Genomic DNA, 19,222 nt, shown 5'->3' with positions numbered 1-19,222 from the left:
AAGGCTTCTGTGGAACAAAACACATTTCCTTGGCAATTTCATCGTGGGTAGATCAAGTCGGTACCATTTTGGCTTCTGAAGATGTTCTATTTTACATAAAGCTATCACGAAAGGATACAAGTGAAATAACAGAAAAGTTTAATATATTAGTGTTTTTAAAGTTAAATGCCAGATACATTTTCTCCTGCTGGTTAGTTAAAACTGACATAACAATAAACATTTAGAGAGAGTCTACGAGGTCGTCATCAGTCCATTCTTCCTAAGAAGGAAAAAAACATGTGGTTAGGATAACACACTGATGCATGACCAGTGTAATTTACCTCTGCCCCCTTCAAGAAAACATTCTCCCTTCACTTATGCTGATGATAGAACTAAATAAACCAGAAAACTGTAGCACACTGCTCTTCCACTCTTTTGGCGTGGTCTTGCCACACACCAGTGAGCTTAGCTAAAGATTACAGCTGTGACTTTCTGCCTCTGATTATTTTTTTACCTGAATGGCCAAGTACAATTTTAAGGGGACAAAGGAGGAATCCTTGGCAAATGCATGTAAAACAAAAATTAAGCACATGTATACATCCTTGCTGCATGGATTCATCAGGTAACTCTTACACTGCCTCACAACAGGCTAAAATAGAAGAAAAATCCCTATAATAAAGGGCAACGTACATAAAGACATATGCAAAACTAGGAAGAGTAAAAAAGTCCAAACTTCTATCATGCTCTGTTAAATAAATCTTAATAGAATGTAAATGATGTCAACGTCCCCTTTGGAGTTCACATACCTCTTCATGTTTGGATTTCTTTGATACATAGTCATCATCTTCATAGCCTTTCCTTTTCTTTCTGTAATTAAGTAACTATCAGTAAGCAATCTGGTACTGACAACCAAAACTATAAAATAAGGAATAAACTAGCCTCTGAATATCTACTGAAGGACAGGGCTTGGAAAGACATGAAGAGTTACGGATATCAAGACAGTACTTGTTAAATTAGTGCTGAACTTCAATGCAATTCCAATTAAAAATCCCAATAAACCTTTTCTTGGAACTTATCAAGCCAAGCTCTGACAGGGGAAGAGAACAGGAAAAAGCAGCAAAGACAATCTGCAAGAAGACAATGCTGAAGGTCCTCATCTCAGTTCTAAAAGTACACTTAAAAGCTATGGTCATGAAGTGCATAGTATTAATTATACATCAATCTTTAAAATGACTAGAAAAATTTAGTCTATGATTAAAAAAAAAAAGAGTAATTCAAATAACTGAAAAAAAAAAAAAAAGATTCCAAAAGGCTGGAACAAAATGAGTATTTGAAAAAAAATTACCACAAACAATTCTTAAGTAGTTTTAAAAGCTAAACAAAAGGTAAAATAAAAGTTAAAAATTTTACATGTAAAAACTGGAAAGAGCTGTATTGAAGATGAGTATATAAAATTTATGAAGAACAAGAAAATAATGCCCCAAAACTGGGCAAGCATCATAAACAGCCAATATGGAAAAAATATAAACGATCTTTATCCACAGGGACATCGACGGCTCACAGTAATCAGAGAAATACAAATTAAAATACTACTGCGATACCATTTTTTCATCCCGACTGGCAAAGGCTAAAGGTTACTAACAAAAAGTGTTGTGCCACATATGAAGACAGCCATGCAAAGAAAAACCAGCAGTGTTATACACACACACACTCAGAGCTGCAGAAGCACCAAATAAAAGTAACTTCTGAGGTTGTGACTTAGGTTTGGGTTTGGTCAAAGGGAATTTTGGTTTTACCCATATTGATTGACTTACTGACAGTACAGTTCTTGTGTGATGAAAAATAAAGGTAAAAGAATTTTAAAGGTCAAGGAAAACAAGTATTTTGTCTTACAGTATTGCTACTCAGTGTGGTCCATAAGTTCATAGTAGTCCAAAAATTGTATATGTAGAAATTTTTACAGCAATTTGACAGAATTTTTGACTATTCAATTTAATAAAATTTCAACTTACAGTTTCATGTCTTAACTTCACTTTTCTAGTAAATTATTTTTCTCTATTTTTACTAAAATGTATGTCTGTAATGAATTCTTTTTAAGTTTTCACAGTTTGAAAAGCACTCCTCGGGGCTGGGGATTTAGCTCAGCGGCAAAAGTGCCTGCCTGGCAAGAACAAGGTCGTGAGTTCGGTTCCCCGTACCGGAGAAAAACCAAAAAAAAAAAAAAAAAAAAGAAAAGCACTCCTCAAGTCCACAGATTTGCAGGACTTGCTCAGCACAGTACAAAGCAAATGGTAACTAGGAATAAAACAAACTCTGAGTGAGGTATGCCTCATAATCTCTCAACTATGGGAAGCTGAGGCAGGAGGACTGAAGGTTTAAATTCAGCCTGGGCAACTTGAAACCTTTTCTCAAAATAAAAAATTAAAAAAAAAAAAAAGACTGGTGATGGAGCTCAGTGGAAAGGCCCTGGGTTCATCCCCAGTACCTCCAAGACAAAATAAAAAATAAACTGGCAGTTAGAAATTTGGGGTTAGGGTCCATTTACTTACCTAGCTAGAAGAGTAGGGTTATAACTGTTCAGTGTTCTAATCTAGGGGCTAGGATAAACTTAATCTAGGATAAACTTAATCTAGGATAAACTTAATCTAGGATAAACTTAATCTAGGATAAACTTTAGAGGGCTGAAAGTACATATTTTAGGTCTTTCAGGCCACAATACTTTTGCCACACTCAACTCTTCTGCCATACCATGAAAATAGCTACAGTAATACATAAACTAAAGTTTATACTATGTTCCAGTAAAAGTCTTTTGAAACTACAGGGTCAGATTTAGCCTGTGGACCACAACTGGCTAATGTCTGGCCTAAGCCTATCTCAAAAATCAGTGTGAAAATATGAGTGCTATAATACTCTGATTCATTAAAGTCAACATCTTCTCTACAACCTTCTAATATTCCTGTTACTACTGAAACAGGAATGAAATTTTAAGTTCTGTGAATTTCAAGTTCTATGCCATCCTTTGAAGTTACAGCTATGACTGTAATAAAAGTCCTGTATTTTCCACATTTCATATATCCCTGGAATCCTTCACTACATCTGTATAAGGGTCTGAGTCAGGCACCTGTTCTAAAGACCTTGGACTGCTCTTACGGCTTCGCATACATATCTGTTAGCATACATTCACCAATTATAAAGATGAGAGTATCTCTAATGCATTTTAACTACAAGTTGCCATAGCTAACTCCCATTAAATTTTAACGAACTTGCAAATCAGAATGCAGTCCATAGAAAGTGCCTTAGTGAATATTCCTATCACCTACCCAAGCCTCTAACTGCCTGAACTCCTAAAATGTTATGGATTCTTTATGCAAAGCAGAAAGTGCAAATTTTACGGTGAGTTCCACACTGGCCAACAAATGAAGAGAGGTGCCCATGGCTGCAAAAAGAGAGTGAACAGCTCATTTTCCGTTCTATTTTCAATGTAAAGCTTCTTACTGAAAGAAAACATGCCAAATTTTCCTACACTAGCTAACAGTGTACTTGTTCCCTGGACCAATTAAAAGACTTACAAAAAGACCAAAAATCGAAAGGACAGGCAAAAGTTCACAGATCCCCTAGGAAGACACTGACCCCGAAATCCCACAGGAATAGAAAGGGCATGATCTGCAAGCCCAAGAACACCAGTGACAGATGAGATCTATACCGTGACCAAACTACTTACTATGCTGCATATAATCGCATTAGAAAAGTACACTCAATTAAAAAATCTGACTAAAGAGGGATCAGTTTTCCCCAGATGAACAAATTTATACCAATGAAATGATTTACTACTATGGAGGCCAGGAGACTACCAACTATTCACGAGTAACTGTCCCATCTACTTACGTAACCACATTAAGTGCAAGCTCAGCGGAGTGACATCGCTCCAGCTTTTGTTTCAGAGTAGCAATTTCTTCAGGTCTTGGGGGCTCATACTTTTTTACTAAGTTTCTCATGCCTGTGTGGAGATAAAAAAGGTTCACACTGAATAATAAACATCCTGTTCTCAGTAAAGGCAGCCAAATAATAATCTCTGATCTTGTTACAGAAAACAAAAAATACTCTTAAAATGACATGATTGTTCTTAGCAGGGTGTGTATCATTCTGGATTTAAATCGAAGAAGCAACATGCATTCACACTGAAGTAATTATGGCTGTCTGTCTATCCCATATCACATACAGCATAGAGATAAGCACGCCGTATCATCCAGTCAGCATTCTCTTTTTGTAAACACTGACATTTTTTATTTTTTTTTCTTTCTAGGTTCAATCCCTAGTACCTTCACACTAAGCTCCATCCCCAGCCTGTGATAGTCCCTGCACAGTTTGACACAGTCTAAATTGCCCAGGCTGGCTCTGAATTTGCAATTCTCTCACCTCAGCCTCCTCAACTGCTAAGATTCCAGGTGTCTGCCATTCTACCTGACAGTTTTTTAAAATAACCCCTGTATGATTTACCAAGCATACTTTATTCCTTTATTCTCTCCTAACTGTATACATAACATTCTACCCAACAGACTGTGGGCCAAGAGTGTACTTATTGTATTGAACAGAAACTGCTACGTGCTATATAAACGTAATAAAAAGGGGTGGTTAGTACAGGAAAAACATGTCCGTGAGTCTCTGGTTCAACGAAGTGTAGATTCTATACAAAAATATTCTCCTTTAGGTTAAAAGGAAGCTACTATACCAGTAACTTTATAATTACAAAAAAGCTTTTTAGCTGATCATGTCATGCAACTACCATAAACCAAAGAATACAGTCTCAAGATTTTTAGGGGAGTGATGCAAGATCTAGGACTTGTTAGCAGCCATGTGCTGGCTAACTATATTACATAATACAAATAAAGGTAACTATATTCATAATACAAATAAAGCAATGTTTTCAACTGAATTAGTTCTTGAGACTTAATATCCTTAGGACAATATCTGTGGTCCACAAAATTATGAATACAGTATCTTAATATTACTAAACCTCTGAGTATTTTACCAAGAGCTATTATTATTTCATATTAAAAATAAGTGGAGCAAATAAAATACTGAGAAATCAGCAATAAAACTATAAGCTTTAAGTAAATTGTCTTTAAGTCTCCTTTTAGCTACCAAATAGTGTGATGTAGTCTAGCATCCAGGGCCAAACTACAATTAGCTTTGACAGTGAACCCTCTAGTGGTGAAAATGAAGCCCTACAGTTCACATCTCAACTGACTCCATCATTTTTAAAGAGGGGAGGAAGCCCTCAGGACTGCCTGGAGTAGAGAGTCAGGAAATTAAACCTGTATGCTCTAAAACACCTTAACTTTAAAAATCACACCTGCTAACTTTCATCCAAAATTAAGCTCTTCACTCTTTCACTGGTTTATCCAATACTTGAGTAAATTACAAGCAAAATAATAACAGGCACAAAAAGGTTTGGGAACGAACACAACTGACTCAATTGTAGCAGCCCAGCAGCCATAAGCATTCATTCAGTGTGCCAAGGGTAACAATTAACAATGGTGACAAGGCTGCCTAACAGCTGCTCAGCTAGGCACTGATCCCATTTAGTCTTTAAGACAGTTTCACACACCAGCACTATGGCATTTCGATCTGGACATTCTTTGTTGCAAAGGGTTTTATAGTATTAATTTGCTGAGGCTGCTATTTTCACAAACTTGGTATTTTAAAACAATCAAAATGCCTTCTCTCGGTTGTAGAGCCCAGGAGTTCCAAATCAGTTTCACTGGGCCAAACTCGACGTGTTGGCAGGCCACACTGGAGAATCCATTTCTCATCTGTTCTAGCTTCCAGTGGCTGCCCGCATACTCTGGCTCATGGCCACATCATTCTAACTTTCAAGGCCAGCATCTTCAAATGTCACTGCCTTGCACAGAGGCTATCCTTTGTACAATGTGCAACAGCATTTGTCTCTCCACCTGCTAAACACTGGTAGCAATGATCACCATTCTAAACTGTGATGGCCAAAAATGTCTCTGAACTGAAAATCACCCATATGAGATGAAGTCTTTAGGGTTACCAATTAATGTAACAAGCAACTGACACATATTAACTAGTTAAAACTGATGTATCTACAAAACAGAAGTTCAAATTTAAACATCATTTCTAAGTCCCCTCAGATGGACTTCCATACCTATTGCATATTTGTGTATACTTTAAAAGGATTTTGGTGTAACTCATTAAACTCTCAAAATCTGATTTTCACTCTGACATATGTGGGGAGACTACTTCCCTCCATGTGCTTTATTTTTGGTCTCAATTTATCTTTGATGCCTCTGTGAAGTACAGATAGTCCTCATTTAACGGCCTACTTCTTTACTGTTGGGACTTACAGCCATCTGTTGTTTTTTTGTACAGTCCTGCATATCCTGTTTACAGAGCCTCTTTGTCTCTTCTTTGCACAGTACACCTCGTTTACACAGTGCTGTAATTTTTGCGGATTATTGTACAGTGCAGTACTGTAGTTTTATGTTGTTATACACTACAGTATAGCACTGTATATAAGAGTTAGGGAAATAAAAGCAAAGTCATCAGGTGGAGGTTTCTTTGACCATTTCTTTGTTCTGAACACTGTAATGTACATATGATATACAATTCCTCATTTAGTGACCAATACATTTAACTACCTGGTCGCCAGAATGGCATCTTAAGCAAGAAATATTTAATAACGAAAGTCGTAAACAACCCTACTTTATCACAAGTTAAATATCAAGACATTTTCTTCGGAAAACAGCTTTGTACAGTATTCTGTTTTACTCACTTTTCATTATATCTAGTAACTGTGACAAGCAAGTTCTACTTTCTCGCAGCATTAGACTCTCCGATAAATAACTGATAAAGAAAGGAAAATAACTTTAACCTCTTGAAGCATGCAGAAATGAGAAACATGACATCATAAACTGTTTGCCTCAATGTTCATTTCAGGGGCAATTTAACAATTATTAAGACAGTATTACATAATATTTAAAACTCTGTAAAAGTATAACCTACAACTGTGATAGCCTTAAGGGTTTACAAGAACTTTTCTTACCTACAAGTCAAGACCTTGTACTTGTCCGAAACCATAAAACTTGAAAGGCACAGCACCCATAAGATTCTCACTCCCATTAATACCAAGCTCATGTTAGTTACTGTTATACTTCCAGGGGATGAAGGAGGGGTGTTAAACCAACAAGAAAATCACTCCATGCTTTATAAATACATTACATATATCTGCATCAAGGCCAAAGGAAAGGCATTTTTTTTCCATCAATGGGATAGAAAGCCTTTTTTTTCAAGAACTCGTAATAACAGCGTGAAAATAAATTACTAAGTGTAAGTTTTTAGCTAAAGTTTTAAATATCCAGACTTGATCTATAGTTGATAAAGGCCCAAGTGAACAGATCTTTCAAACATAAATACAAAAAAGTACTAATTTTCCTCGTAGTAAAATGAAGTTACCAAACTGGAAAGCAATCCTTTAAGAACTGTTGTATCTTTTACACTATCCAGGTTACTTCAACTTGATTACAAGGTTTCAATGATTAAATATGATGTAACACCTGCATTGCCCATTGTGGGAGTTAATTTTGAATATGGGAATCAACAACTTGACAATATTTCTGCTCGTAATTAAAAATAACTATATTAGTTTCTTCCTTTCCCTTCTTCCCTGAAACTCCACACTTGTGTCACCCTTTCTTTGGTTTGTTTTCAGTCTTCCTTTTCTTTCAATTTCTTAAGTACAAGACCAGTATATTTGGTTCTAAGGGTTGGATGGGCATTGCTTCACCTCTTTGAAACTTAAGTTAATTCAATCTCAACTCTGAGAAAGACATTTTTCAATTTTGAGGTTTAAAATATTCACAGGCAATTGAGAATGTTTAAAGAATCAAACTAACATCTAAGAAATAACTACATACCCACATCAGAAAGAGAACCCAGAAAAACCAGAATCTTATGAGTAATAATTTCAGAAATCAATAATAAACGTACATTCAACTTTTATGTTATCTCAAAATATAGTTTGCCTATAAATCAATCTTAAGTTAATAATTGGAGAGCATTTTCCTAAAAGAGAAAAAATGCTCAAATGACTACAGTGCCTGGAAGTGCTATAAAAGTCAACTTAATTTGCAGTGAGACTAAGGTACCACAATTTCAATTTTTCCTATCCAGAATTATAACTGAACTCGTAAAATGAAGTAAACTCTAACCTGGACCTTACAATGCTTCATCGTACTCAACTCAAATCTCACCAGAGAGAATCTGCAATACACAATGCATAAAGGCTTTAACAGATTAATGAAACCTGGTGGTACTAACTGTAGAACACATAGCTTTTTCCCTTTTACACAATGAAAGCTCTGCACCCAAACTCTATAGATATCAAATATTTATGTGGCTATCTGTTCTAAGTAGGGCAGGGATTTATATCTTGTTGATTCTCATAAGCCTAAAATGCAGCATAGTACGTAGAAAGCGTTAGGTAAACACAGTAGAAGTTACTAATGTATTTACATACAGGTGGTGAGCTGTGTCTGCGGAAAAGATACATACCATAAACCACAGTCCTTTTTCTCAGATGCAAATGTTTTGAAATTCATAATTCTTTATGTCTAGGAAAAGGACCCTGGTATCTACACTATGACAAGTGAAATACTCCAGTGATGTCTCAGGGAGTATCCTGCAATTAGGAATATTAATTCTTCTGCAAGGAAATAATACCTCTATTAAATTTGGTAAAATTAAATCAATCTGTTCATTTTTGCTGGCACCTTATCAATGGATTCTGAAATTACAAGAAGTCATAAAAAGAGCAACTAAATATAAAAAGTAAAAAACAGACCTAATCTGGCAAGCAACCCGAGTACAGCAAATATATATGCTTTGTACTATCATCATCCCCCCCCCATGAAACATTACATCCATGGTACTGTTACATCCATTATGGGCATATGAAAAGGTACGTTTAGTAATTTATAGAACTGAATTAATCTGGGCGGAAGACAGCATTCTAAGCATCCATGGATCTAATCTGTGTAAAGAGCCTACTTCTCGGTGCACATTTACATACTAGCCATTGCCATGTATGGTTTGATTACTACTGATCTGGGGACATCCCCTCCAGCAGTAACCTTTCCACAGATCTTCCCCAAATTCCATGTGTCACACACGCTCCACAGCAGAATAAGGCAATGCAAACACATATACTCACATTGCTTACCCACTGATGAACTTGTGAATCTGCCACATACTCATAGCGACAGTTTCCCCAGAATCAACTGTTTTACCTCACTTTAGTCATAAATGTACTCCCTTAGCTCTACATTACTTTCCTTAATTTTTTTGTTTTGTTTTGTTTTGTTTTTCTTCCGGTATTAGGAATCGAACTCACAACCTTGCGCTTGCCAGGCAGGCGCTGTGCCGCTGAGCTAAATCCCCAGCCCTCACTTTCCTTAATTTTTAAAGATTTCCCTACAACCTGATTTCATTTCTTTCATCACCACCCTTCTCAGCCACAAGGGACAAACACAGGAATACAGTCACAAATGAACCTTACTTAAAAACTCATACTCCATTAGGAAGTACACTGAGTGACTGAATCTGACCTAAGGTGAAACACAAATTAATACCTTTCCATAGTAATTCCAGCCCTGGAGGCACTAGATAAAATGGCAGTCAAGGCAATTTGGGAAGGTGTGTATAAAAGATAAGCATCCGTCAACGCAATTCTATTAAGAAAGTCATCTGCTGTTTTCCTCAAAACCTCCGGATTCTCCAGCATGGGATAGCGGGTCTAGAAAAAAACGTTAGCAGATGTTATCATTTCTGAGCGTTTAGTGGAGTATGAACAGTTCAAACATATTTACATTACCCAGAAAGTGCTTAACACAGAATCCTTTATGAAAGTAATTCCTTTCCTATAGCCAACAAAAAATACATTGAAATCTTAATAGAACTGTTTTGTAGAAAATAGCAAAATTTTCACCACTTAATTGTTTAATCTTGTCTTCTCTATATTAATTTCTCTTTAATTCAGTAGCTTTCAAAATTGTTTGGACATAAGCACAATAAAACATGCAAGCTTTAAGCTAACATCAACTGTTCCCAGCACAGGAGTACCTGAGGGCATTCTCAATCTATGCAAATCCCTTCTCTTTGTCTTTTCCACCCGACACGGAGGGAAGGAAGGGGAGGTTCCAAGAGATTCCACTGTGTTTAAGGGGATCTAAGAAACTCCCAGAAAGACCTCCCTGGCAATCCAGATGATTCAGAATTAAGGCGACTTGTAGGACCCATGGTACCACCTCATTTTGGTATGAAATTCATTCTAAAGTTTATTTTTGTGAAGAAGTAAATGGAAAGGAATCTTGAACCTACCGGACGTCCCTAAATAACTAAATTTTCAAAATATGCCCAAGAATATGGAAGATCACATATTTCCTGGTAACTTTTCACTTTCGAACAAAACACCTTAGTCAACTGCATAGTCACGCTCAGGCTTGTCATTATCCCAAGACAGTTGACTGCTATGACAAACTCAGTCCCTTCACTTGGACTGGCAACGTGCTTGTTCCGGCGCATGCACGCCTCTGCCTCCTCAGAATCTCCGCTCACTCAGTCCCCACGCCACTGCCACGCACCAGCGTCCTCTTGTGCTCATTTCCCTCCTGAGTTCATCCCCTGCTCGAACAGGCTGCCAACACATCTGGTTAAAGTTTTAACAGGGTTCGAGTCCAAGCACCTTTCTCCTTTGCAACGATACCCAGATTTCTGTACAGCGAGAGGTTTGGAACATTACCAATTCCTGTTCTCTGACTTCACTCTGTTTCTTAACACTGCCTATCAATGATGAGGTTTCCAAAGAAAATCTGTTCTCCCTTTTCATGATGGCAAACACTGTTGCCCGTCTTAGTGTCTTTGATGCTTCTCAGAAAATTACAAGGGAGCTGAAACATTCTGATCATTTAGTGAGGTCCTAGTCATAACCAAGTCCTAGTATAAAGCATTACCCAGATATTCATGGTGATACTGGTGCTCAAAGCTATCCTAGTACCAGTCTGTATAAAAGCACAGTACAGAGACTTATGTGCAGTACAGAATACTTGATGATGACAATACAGAACTGTTAGTGGTTTCTACTTTTTAATCCTTAGAGTACACTCTTGGTTATAAAGAGAAAAGTCATAAAAGAGCCTGAGGCGGCTCCTTCAGGAGGTGTTCAGGCCTTGTTATTAAAGATGACAGTCATATACATGGTACTGCTCCTGAAGATGGGACAAGGTGCGGAGGTGGACAGAAGATGATACTGATGATCCACCCCCCTTCACAGAGCTAGATTAGTATTTTTTAATTTTTAGTAAGAAATTTTCTAAAAAGTTAAATTTGAGCTAGGTGTGCTGGCACACACCTACAACGTCTGGAGGCTAAGGCAAGAGGATCACAAGTTTGAGCCCTGCCTGAGAAACATGGTATGTTAAGAGAAATCGTGCTGGAAAATTATAAAAGGGCTGAGGATATAACTCACTGCAACCCCTGGGTTCAATCCACAGTAACACACACACACACACACACACACACACACACACACACACCCCCATGTAGCCTAGAGCCTGGCTGTATCATCTATGGCTGTATCTTGTACGTTTAAGTATACTCTATGATATTCACACAAATGATGAAATCACCTAATGAGTTCCTCAGGACATATCCAGTCATTAAGCAAGGACCTTTTCATGACCATACTTATTTCCTCCTTTCCAATCTGGTACATTAATTTCAACAAAATCACAAATGACCTTTCTGGCACTAAATCCAGCAACTATTATTAGTCTATTTTCACCACTTGAACTCTGAGCTGGGCGAGGCAGTTGTGCTCACCTCCTAAAAATACCTTACTTCACTCCTCTAACAATTCCTGTCTCTGGGTACTCTTCAGTCTTCAGACTTCTTAGTAGCTTACTTTTCCTTTACCCTTTAAATGTTCTCAGCCAATACACTGGAAACTCTTTTGAGCAAAGGTAATTCAAGTGTATGCCTCAAGCTGTGCACGTCCTCTGACCTCCAGAGGTAAGCTTCCCATTGGATGTCTTGCACACAATCCTTGATCTACCGTATCCTGAACAAATCTTCACCCTTCCATCATCAGTAATTCTCATGCAGTCAGTGCTGTATTATCTACATGTATCCCAAGTCAGAAATTCAGGGATTTCTCCTGTCCGCAGCCTACAGCTGCAATCACGCTGCAAGTTCTACCAATTCTACCCACTCTCTATAAAGCCCAGGAAGCATCTCTCTTTGCTGCTCCTGAGTCAAGCCCAACACCATGATTTTTGGCCTACTCCAAAAGTGTCTTGATTCCTTCACGCATTTTAAGCCATTTTTCATAATATTCAAGATACATACAGATGTGCAACAAATAATCTGACACAGGAGGTCATCAACAGGACTTTTCCAAGCTGTAAACCCTGTCAAAAGCCTTTTAATGGCTTCTGTCCTCTAATAATATCTCTGACACTGCCTCAGTCTCTTCTTTCTGCTCAGGCAGAAATACTGGGATACACTCTTCCTCCTGTATCACTAGGTCCTATTCAGTTCTTAACACACCATGAACCTGAGCATTTGATGAGGAAGGCCTCTCCCTTTCTCTCTCTCTCTGGACACTCTTTCTTCACCTAACTGCTATTCTTACTTTGAACTTTACTTTAAATGGTGTTTTCTCAGAAATGTCTTCCTTATGGTTCAATCTGCTCTTTCTACATTATTTTGTATTCCTCCTCTGTAATATTTAGCACACTAAGTACATGGTGACTGACTGAACTATTAGTCTACAAGGTCCGTGAAAGCAGAAAATGCTCCTGTCTTGCTTCAGCTTGTATCTTCAAGCACACTGTCTGGCATACACCAAACTGCACTGCTCAAGTGAAATGAATAAGCCACTTTCTGACTACAATTTGACTCTGCAAAAGGCTATCCAACAACTTGCATTCTTTTTCTAAGTATTTATTTATACTTTTGAGTCTTATATTTGTGGCTCATGTTCACAAAGCCTTAAAAATACTGCCTATCAGGCCCAGATCCAAGATAAAACATGGAGTTAAGAGTTACAGTAAGTCCTTAAAAGCATTCTCTAAATTCACAATGGCCTTTGTTATACCTGGCCAGGATCTGCAGATCTCTGAATCAGAAACTGTTCATTTAGTACCCAACCACCTGAGTTTAAGCTCTCCAGGTGACTCAGACGCACAGTAAAATGTGAAAATTATTACCGACATGGCCTATCAGACTCAAGAGTTGCAGCGATTTTCTAACAATTTAGGATGTTTATAGGTTTCAAAGTTCTGATTTCTTTCAAACAACAACAGCAAGAAACTCACACAACAGCTCACTTCATGTCATTAAGTTTACCTTTATATCAATGAGGAAGCCCTCAAACGGTCTATAAGGGTTGTGCACAATAAGGTGAAAATTAAGCTGTTGTATAAGGAGTAGTTCGTATTCCAAAATCTGTTCCAGTGCCTTCTCCTGTCCAAGGGGACTCTCGCGAAGGTTTCCAACAAACTGAGGACTAGACACGTTGAATTCATCTACTTTGCAGGCCAGAAATGCACAAGTAAGCCTAGAGGAAAAGATAAGGCACTAGAGAAGGTCAGGCACATACTTTGAAGTGTGCATTTTATTTCTAAAAGTACTTTCTAAAACTGCCTAATATTCATAAGTGCCTACACTAGATATTGTATACAATTTTTTTTAAAAAAAGGTTCATTCATCTTCCTGTCTTTATTCATTAGGAGACAGAAGATAAACTATGATCTAGTATTGCCAGTGTTCAACCCTCACTCAATGGCAATTTGATATGGTTCGACCTAAAAATCTGGAAAAAACAAAGTGACTGAGCAATAAAAGTAGTTTGCATCATGAAATGTAGATGGAAGAGTTAAAAACAGAACAGTACACACGTGTACCATATGCCCGTGGAGAAAAAGCAGGTTCGAAGAATCCTGCAGCAGGCCGTCAGGGGAAGTCTCTGAAGCCAACTGAGTAAGGGATTAGATCAGGGACAAACTTATGAAACATACCTGACTACTACATGCAGTTTAGAGCAAAAAACTAGTAAGAAAGCTACATAAGACAGCTTTTACACGTTGGCGTACAGAGCCTCAGTTTGACTGATACGAATGAGAGTGAAAAAGAAAAACAGAATAACGTGATTGACAGTTTCCTCGTGAGTCTCACACTAATTTTATCTTTACCAGTAAGCTTAATGTTTAGCAGGGAGCAGAAACAAATTCAACTGAAATGATTATGCACCTATAGGATCTGAAAATTGTGCAGATATGGAAAGAAGTCACCACATACAATTCCCAGCCCAAGCAACCGTGAGAACAGAGGTGTCACTAACAGAAAGCAGTATTTACGGCAACAGCTGGGTTGTAAAAACAATTTGAATGTAGACAAGTTTAAGTTCAGATGTCATCAGTATTAGGATTGTAAAAACAATTTGAATGTAGACAAGTTTAAGTTCAGATGTCATCAGTATTACAGGAGATAAAGGTAAATAGGAAATTTTAAGTACTGAATAGAAAAGAGGAATATAAACCTAATCTGCCCTTGATTAGGAAGTCAGTTCTCTTTCACATGTAACACACACATTGCACAAAGAGCCACAGAGTAGAAAAGTCTTCTTTAATGAAAACAATACATTAGACAAACTTATACTCACATTATTATCCGGGGGTGATATTCCATTACAGAATTATTAAGATAAAAACGCTTGAAATACATACAAGCTGTACCCTAAAGTTAAAAAAATGTAAGTTATCAGGATCTATTTGCACATGTTACAAGTTAAATGCTGTGAAAAGGAACTCATTTATGCAAAGGTTTCTTTGAAAAGGTCCTTCATACAAATACCAATACATAACTCCAAACATGTACCGAGTGTACCGTGGGTCATGCCTGGAAAAGTACTTGTCTATGTCCTGGCCCCTGCTCATTAGAAGGAAGGAAAATAATCTCATTTTTTCCTTTCTCTATAATGCTTATGTCACAGCACAGACCTCCATTTTGTTTCTGAGTACAAAATGAGATTTTTAAATACTTTGTAAGATTTAACAACTCATGATTTCAGGACTTTATTGAAAAACACACAACAAAAACTAAACAAATAGAACTAAGGTGAATTTTGTAGACAAGTGGATAGGAAATTTAGTAACTTACAAGAGGTCAGATTTCACAGGCCACCTAGACATTATACATCACCACTACTGTTAACTTACCACAACAGACCGTGGCATTGCCGGCTTAAACACGGAACAGAATTCCAATAACCTTTTCTCATAGTATTTACACAGAGTCAGTTCTTCATGAGGTTCAAGGAAGACTGGATCATTTGGAAGAACCTTTAAAGAAAATTGTGACATAAGTTTAGTGAATTAATTATAAAACTGTCTTCTCGATCCTGATTTTATAACCACAGCAAAGCAAAATATACCATGACTAATTTTCTCTTTAAATTCTTTTTTCTTTTTTTTTTTGAGACAGGGTCACAAACAGGGTCTGTGTACACCACCAGGCTAGCCTCAAAATCACAACGACCCTCCTTCCTCAGCCTCCAGAATGCTGGGGTTACAGGTGTGCACCACCACCTCCAGGCCCAGCCACGAGTTTCTCCTTTAATAGATGTGCTAAGCATTATACAAAACAGTTTTGGGAAAATATTTAATACGCTAAAACTACCATCATTTCAGTGTCTCAGAAAGTCAGCTGAGCATTTGCTTCACTGAAGTGAAATGAAAACAGAATGTGCACATGCTCTCAGGGTTAGTCATTCTTCGTAAACTTAAAAAGAAGACACATTTTCAAGGGTGGGAAAACCTCCACCATCCCTTTCTCAAAAACCGTGTTACAAAAATTTGAGGTAAAGAACAGCAGTAAGCAGCGGCAGTAAATCAATGTTATTTTAAGCTATTCATACTTTTGGTGATTTAAAAGCAGTCCTAGGAAACTAACCCTGGTGTTAAATTCAGTGATAGGAAATCGATGTACAAGTAAAACCAGCTCAGTACCCACAGGCTTGCAGGCACTGAGCACAGTACCTAAGTGAAGCAAATGCTAGAAAGCGTGGCAGTGCTGGCAGTAACGATTAAACCAGGCCGGGCGCTGTGAAAGGGGCCGGGCTAGCAGGCAACCGTCACACCATGTCCAGCCACCGTGTTGGTAACAAGGGTTTCCGGCCCCCTCCCGCGTCCAACCCACTCACCGCCGCCGCCCCGGGGCCTCTTCTCGAACCGGGATCGGATGAGGGTCACTCCCTCGCAAATCTTTCAAAAGTCCCCCCGGTTTCGGCGGAAATGCAAACTGCTGTACTTCTGCTGTTATGCTCCTCGCCGCCCTCCCCATCCGCTCCGCCCAGGTTCTCAGCTTCGGCCGCAAGTGACCGCGCGCGACTCCGCGCCCGAGCCCTGCGCCTCGATTCCCACTCTGCACCCGGGGCTCCGTCTGTCAGCAACGTCCCGTCCTAACCTCCTCCGGATCAGCTACCCTTTCACGAAAGCCTGTCCAGGCCAACCCTCTCGGCCACGTGAAAGGCTCCTGCCACGCGCTCCCTCGGCACCCCACAATCCCCTCCTCCCCATCTTAGAGAGACTTCACCGTGCTGGCGCACGCCTGTAATCCCAGCACTCGGGAGGCTGAGGCAGGAGGATCGCCGCGAGTTCGAGACCAGCCTGGGCTGCAAAGTGAGCTACAGGCCACCTGAACTGCACGGCGGGACCCTGTCTAAAAATGCAAACAAACAAAAAGACGTGATCGGCCTGCTGCACAACACGACGGGGCCTTCGTTCTCCCTCCGTGTCTCCACGGCCCGGCCGGGGCTCGCCCCTGACCGCGTCCGCGGGAGGCCGCCGCACGGAGCGAGGCTGCGCCCGGCCTGAAGCGCGCGCGCCTGCGCGTCCGGGCGGCGCGGCCCTCACCTTCCCGTTCGCCACCGCTTTGCACTTGAATTTGCGATTGGCGTCGGCCCGCAGTCGCGCCAGCTGCTCCTCGTTGGCGAAAGTCCAGTGCCGCTTTTGGCTGCTGTTGTGGTACATAGCGGAACTCGAGACCAGCCCGAAAGCCTCAGCAAAAATCAAAGCAGTAAATTAAGCAACTCCGCGTCGTGCAGCAGAGCCGCGGGCACAACAGTCCTCCGAACGCGCGGGCGCAGGACTGCCGGCGCGGCGCACTGACGTCACGCCCACGTACACGGCCCGTCCGTCCAGGGGCGTTTCCGGGCTCGACTAGGAGAGGTGCGGCGCCTGGGTTCCGCCCCCGCCGCTGGCAACACAGATGGGCGGAGACTACGGACCGGCCTTGGCTTGGGTGTGAGCCTGGGTCCGCGCCCCTTCCAGGCCAGATTTAAAGGGGAAGTGACAGGCGAGGAAGTCCTGACCAAAAGGCGTGTAGTAAGGAGGTGGAGGCGCGCCCCTACATTCCCAGCATTTTGACAGGCTGAGGCAGGAGGGTCCAAGTTTGAATCGTGCCTGAGCGGTTTCTCCAGACCCTATCTCAAAACGTATAAACAAAAAGGGCTGGGGTTGTAGCCCAGTGTGAAGGAGTTCGGGTGCAATCCCCATTACTGAAAAATGATTAAAAAAAAAAAAAATGGAAGGTAGTGAACTGAGGTTTGGAGTAGGCTGACACGGAATCACATGAGGTAAATGGAAGTGGGAAAAGGGCGTGGGAGATCTACGGTGTATAAATAGGGCCTCCCTGCGAAGGTGAGATTGGAGCGAATGTTGGAAACACCTGAGAGTAACAGGCAGCTCAGTCACCTGTACACAGGGCATGGGGCAGATAAAATGGTTAAGGTGCAAGGCAGAAGTATTCCTGGCTCTTTTAAAGAAGAGTCTGGAGCCCCACGAAGTTGGGTGTACCCGTATACCCAGCTCTTCTGGAGACTGAGACAGGAAGATCTCGAATTCCAGGCTAGCTTGCACAATTTAGCAACACCCTATCTCAAAAACAAAACAAACGCACAAAACTTTTTAAAGGGCTGGGAATGTAGCTTGGTGCTCCATAAATGCAATCTGCAGTCCTGAAAAATAATACATAAATAACACTTTGGTGGCCAGGAAGAGTTCTTGGAGGACTACCACAAATCTAGAGGAATAGATGATTGAAAACTAGAACCAGTGGGTGTGCGTAATGTAACCTTGGCCTGTGCTTTTTTCCCTTCGAGCTCTGTTGATAACTTGCCAAGCTCCTCCCATCCCCATTCCAGAGCTAAAGTGTGTGGTACTTGGTTGGTTTTCTTGAGATTTCAATCTCCCTGTTGCCTGTAGAGAATCTTCAATAAGCTCGCTGGAATGCTTAAGAGACTTACTTTTTCTTTTTATTATTAGCACTTTCACAGTTGCATTTGAGATTAAAAAAAATTACATTGATTCCAAAAGTTTTTACTGGTTTTGATGTTTGTGCTTGTGGTAGCTGTTGAGAAAGAAACTTTTCCTTAAAGAAGGAAAATTATCTAAAAATGTTCTAAATGTGTATCAGTTCTAAGTGTGAATGAAAAAGAAAATAAAAATGGTAAGACCTAGAGAATTTAGATATTTAAAGCCTATACAGGTAAAAAGAGGATGACAATTTTGCTTTCTGTGAAAATGTTAGATAAATGAGTGTGTGTGTAAAATCTTAGGGTCATGACATCTGTGTATACTGTGCAGTTTCTTAATTTTGTTTTTATGAAAGTTGTTTTACAATTTCTTATTTTTTTGTAAAGAAAAATAAAAATAGGCATTTAGAGGAGTTGGCAAAACATGATTGCCACAGGGATATGGGTAAGATTGCTGAATGGTGGTTTGCTTAGGAAGCCAAATATGAAAAATCTGACATCACTGGTCTAACTTTTAACAGTCTGTGAAAAATTAACACTGACCATCTTTTTCTTCCCATGTAAATTCACAATCTACATAGCAAGGTTGTTGCTGATGCCCTAGCGTTAAGGGCATCTGTTGCCCATCAGTTGAGGGTTCTTTGGCTCAGTTCAGATGGGAATCATGAACTGACAAGGTGCAGCTCTGCTAGCAACCCTGATGTCACCATACGACACTGGACAATGCTGGTGACTAACAGTCCACAAAGCTGGCGGCTGGTCACCACCACGCTGGCTGCCACTGACTTATACCAGACTCTATGGGTTGACTCTGTCAGGTGCTGGCCACTGACACTCAGTGCCAGCTTCTGA

The 19,222-nt window shown here is 39.8% G+C and overlaps 1 protein-coding gene across 1 annotated transcript; it reads right to left on the bottom strand.

Annotated features, from left to right (window-relative positions):
- Positions 1-115: 115 nt before the first annotated feature.
- Positions 116-17,227, bottom strand: Ccnh (cyclin H). The gene is made up of 9 exons (XM_005382297.1): positions 16,971-17,227; positions 15,276-15,398; positions 14,720-14,793; positions 13,405-13,615; positions 9,630-9,793; positions 6,776-6,846; positions 3,865-3,976; positions 786-846; positions 116-259 (listed from the first exon to the last, which is right to left on the bottom strand). The coding sequence occupies exons 1-9, from the start codon at positions 17,085-17,087 to the stop codon at positions 221-223; spliced, it is 972 nt and encodes a 323-aa protein (XP_005382354.1). The 5' UTR covers positions 17,088-17,227; the 3' UTR covers positions 116-220.
- Positions 17,228-19,222: the final 1,995 nt, after the last annotated feature.

This window comes from Chinchilla lanigera, unplaced genomic scaffold, assembly GCF_000276665.1.
Source record: "Chinchilla lanigera isolate Chin_1 unplaced genomic scaffold, ChiLan1.0 scaffold00017, whole genome shotgun sequence".
Classification (NCBI taxonomy): Eukaryota; Metazoa; Chordata; class Mammalia; order Rodentia; family Chinchillidae; genus Chinchilla; species Chinchilla lanigera.
Note: the sequence above shows the minus strand (reverse complement) of the source record. Positions and strands in the feature narration are given on the sequence as shown.

Bases quoted from the DNA above. Each gene is read 5' to 3' on its own strand.
- Ccnh (XM_005382297.1), bottom strand. From the start codon at position 17,087: ATGTACCACAACAGCAGCCAAAAGCGGCACTGGACTTTCGCCAACGAG. The intron at 14,794-15,275 runs GTAAGTTAACAG...TTTTAACTTTAG, and splicing joins CAATGCCACGGTCTGTTGTG to GGTACAGCTTGTATGTATTT. The intron at 847-3,864 runs GTAAGTAGATGG...ACTTAATTACAG, and splicing joins CTTGCACTTAATGTGGTTAC to AAAGAAAAGGAAAGGCTATG.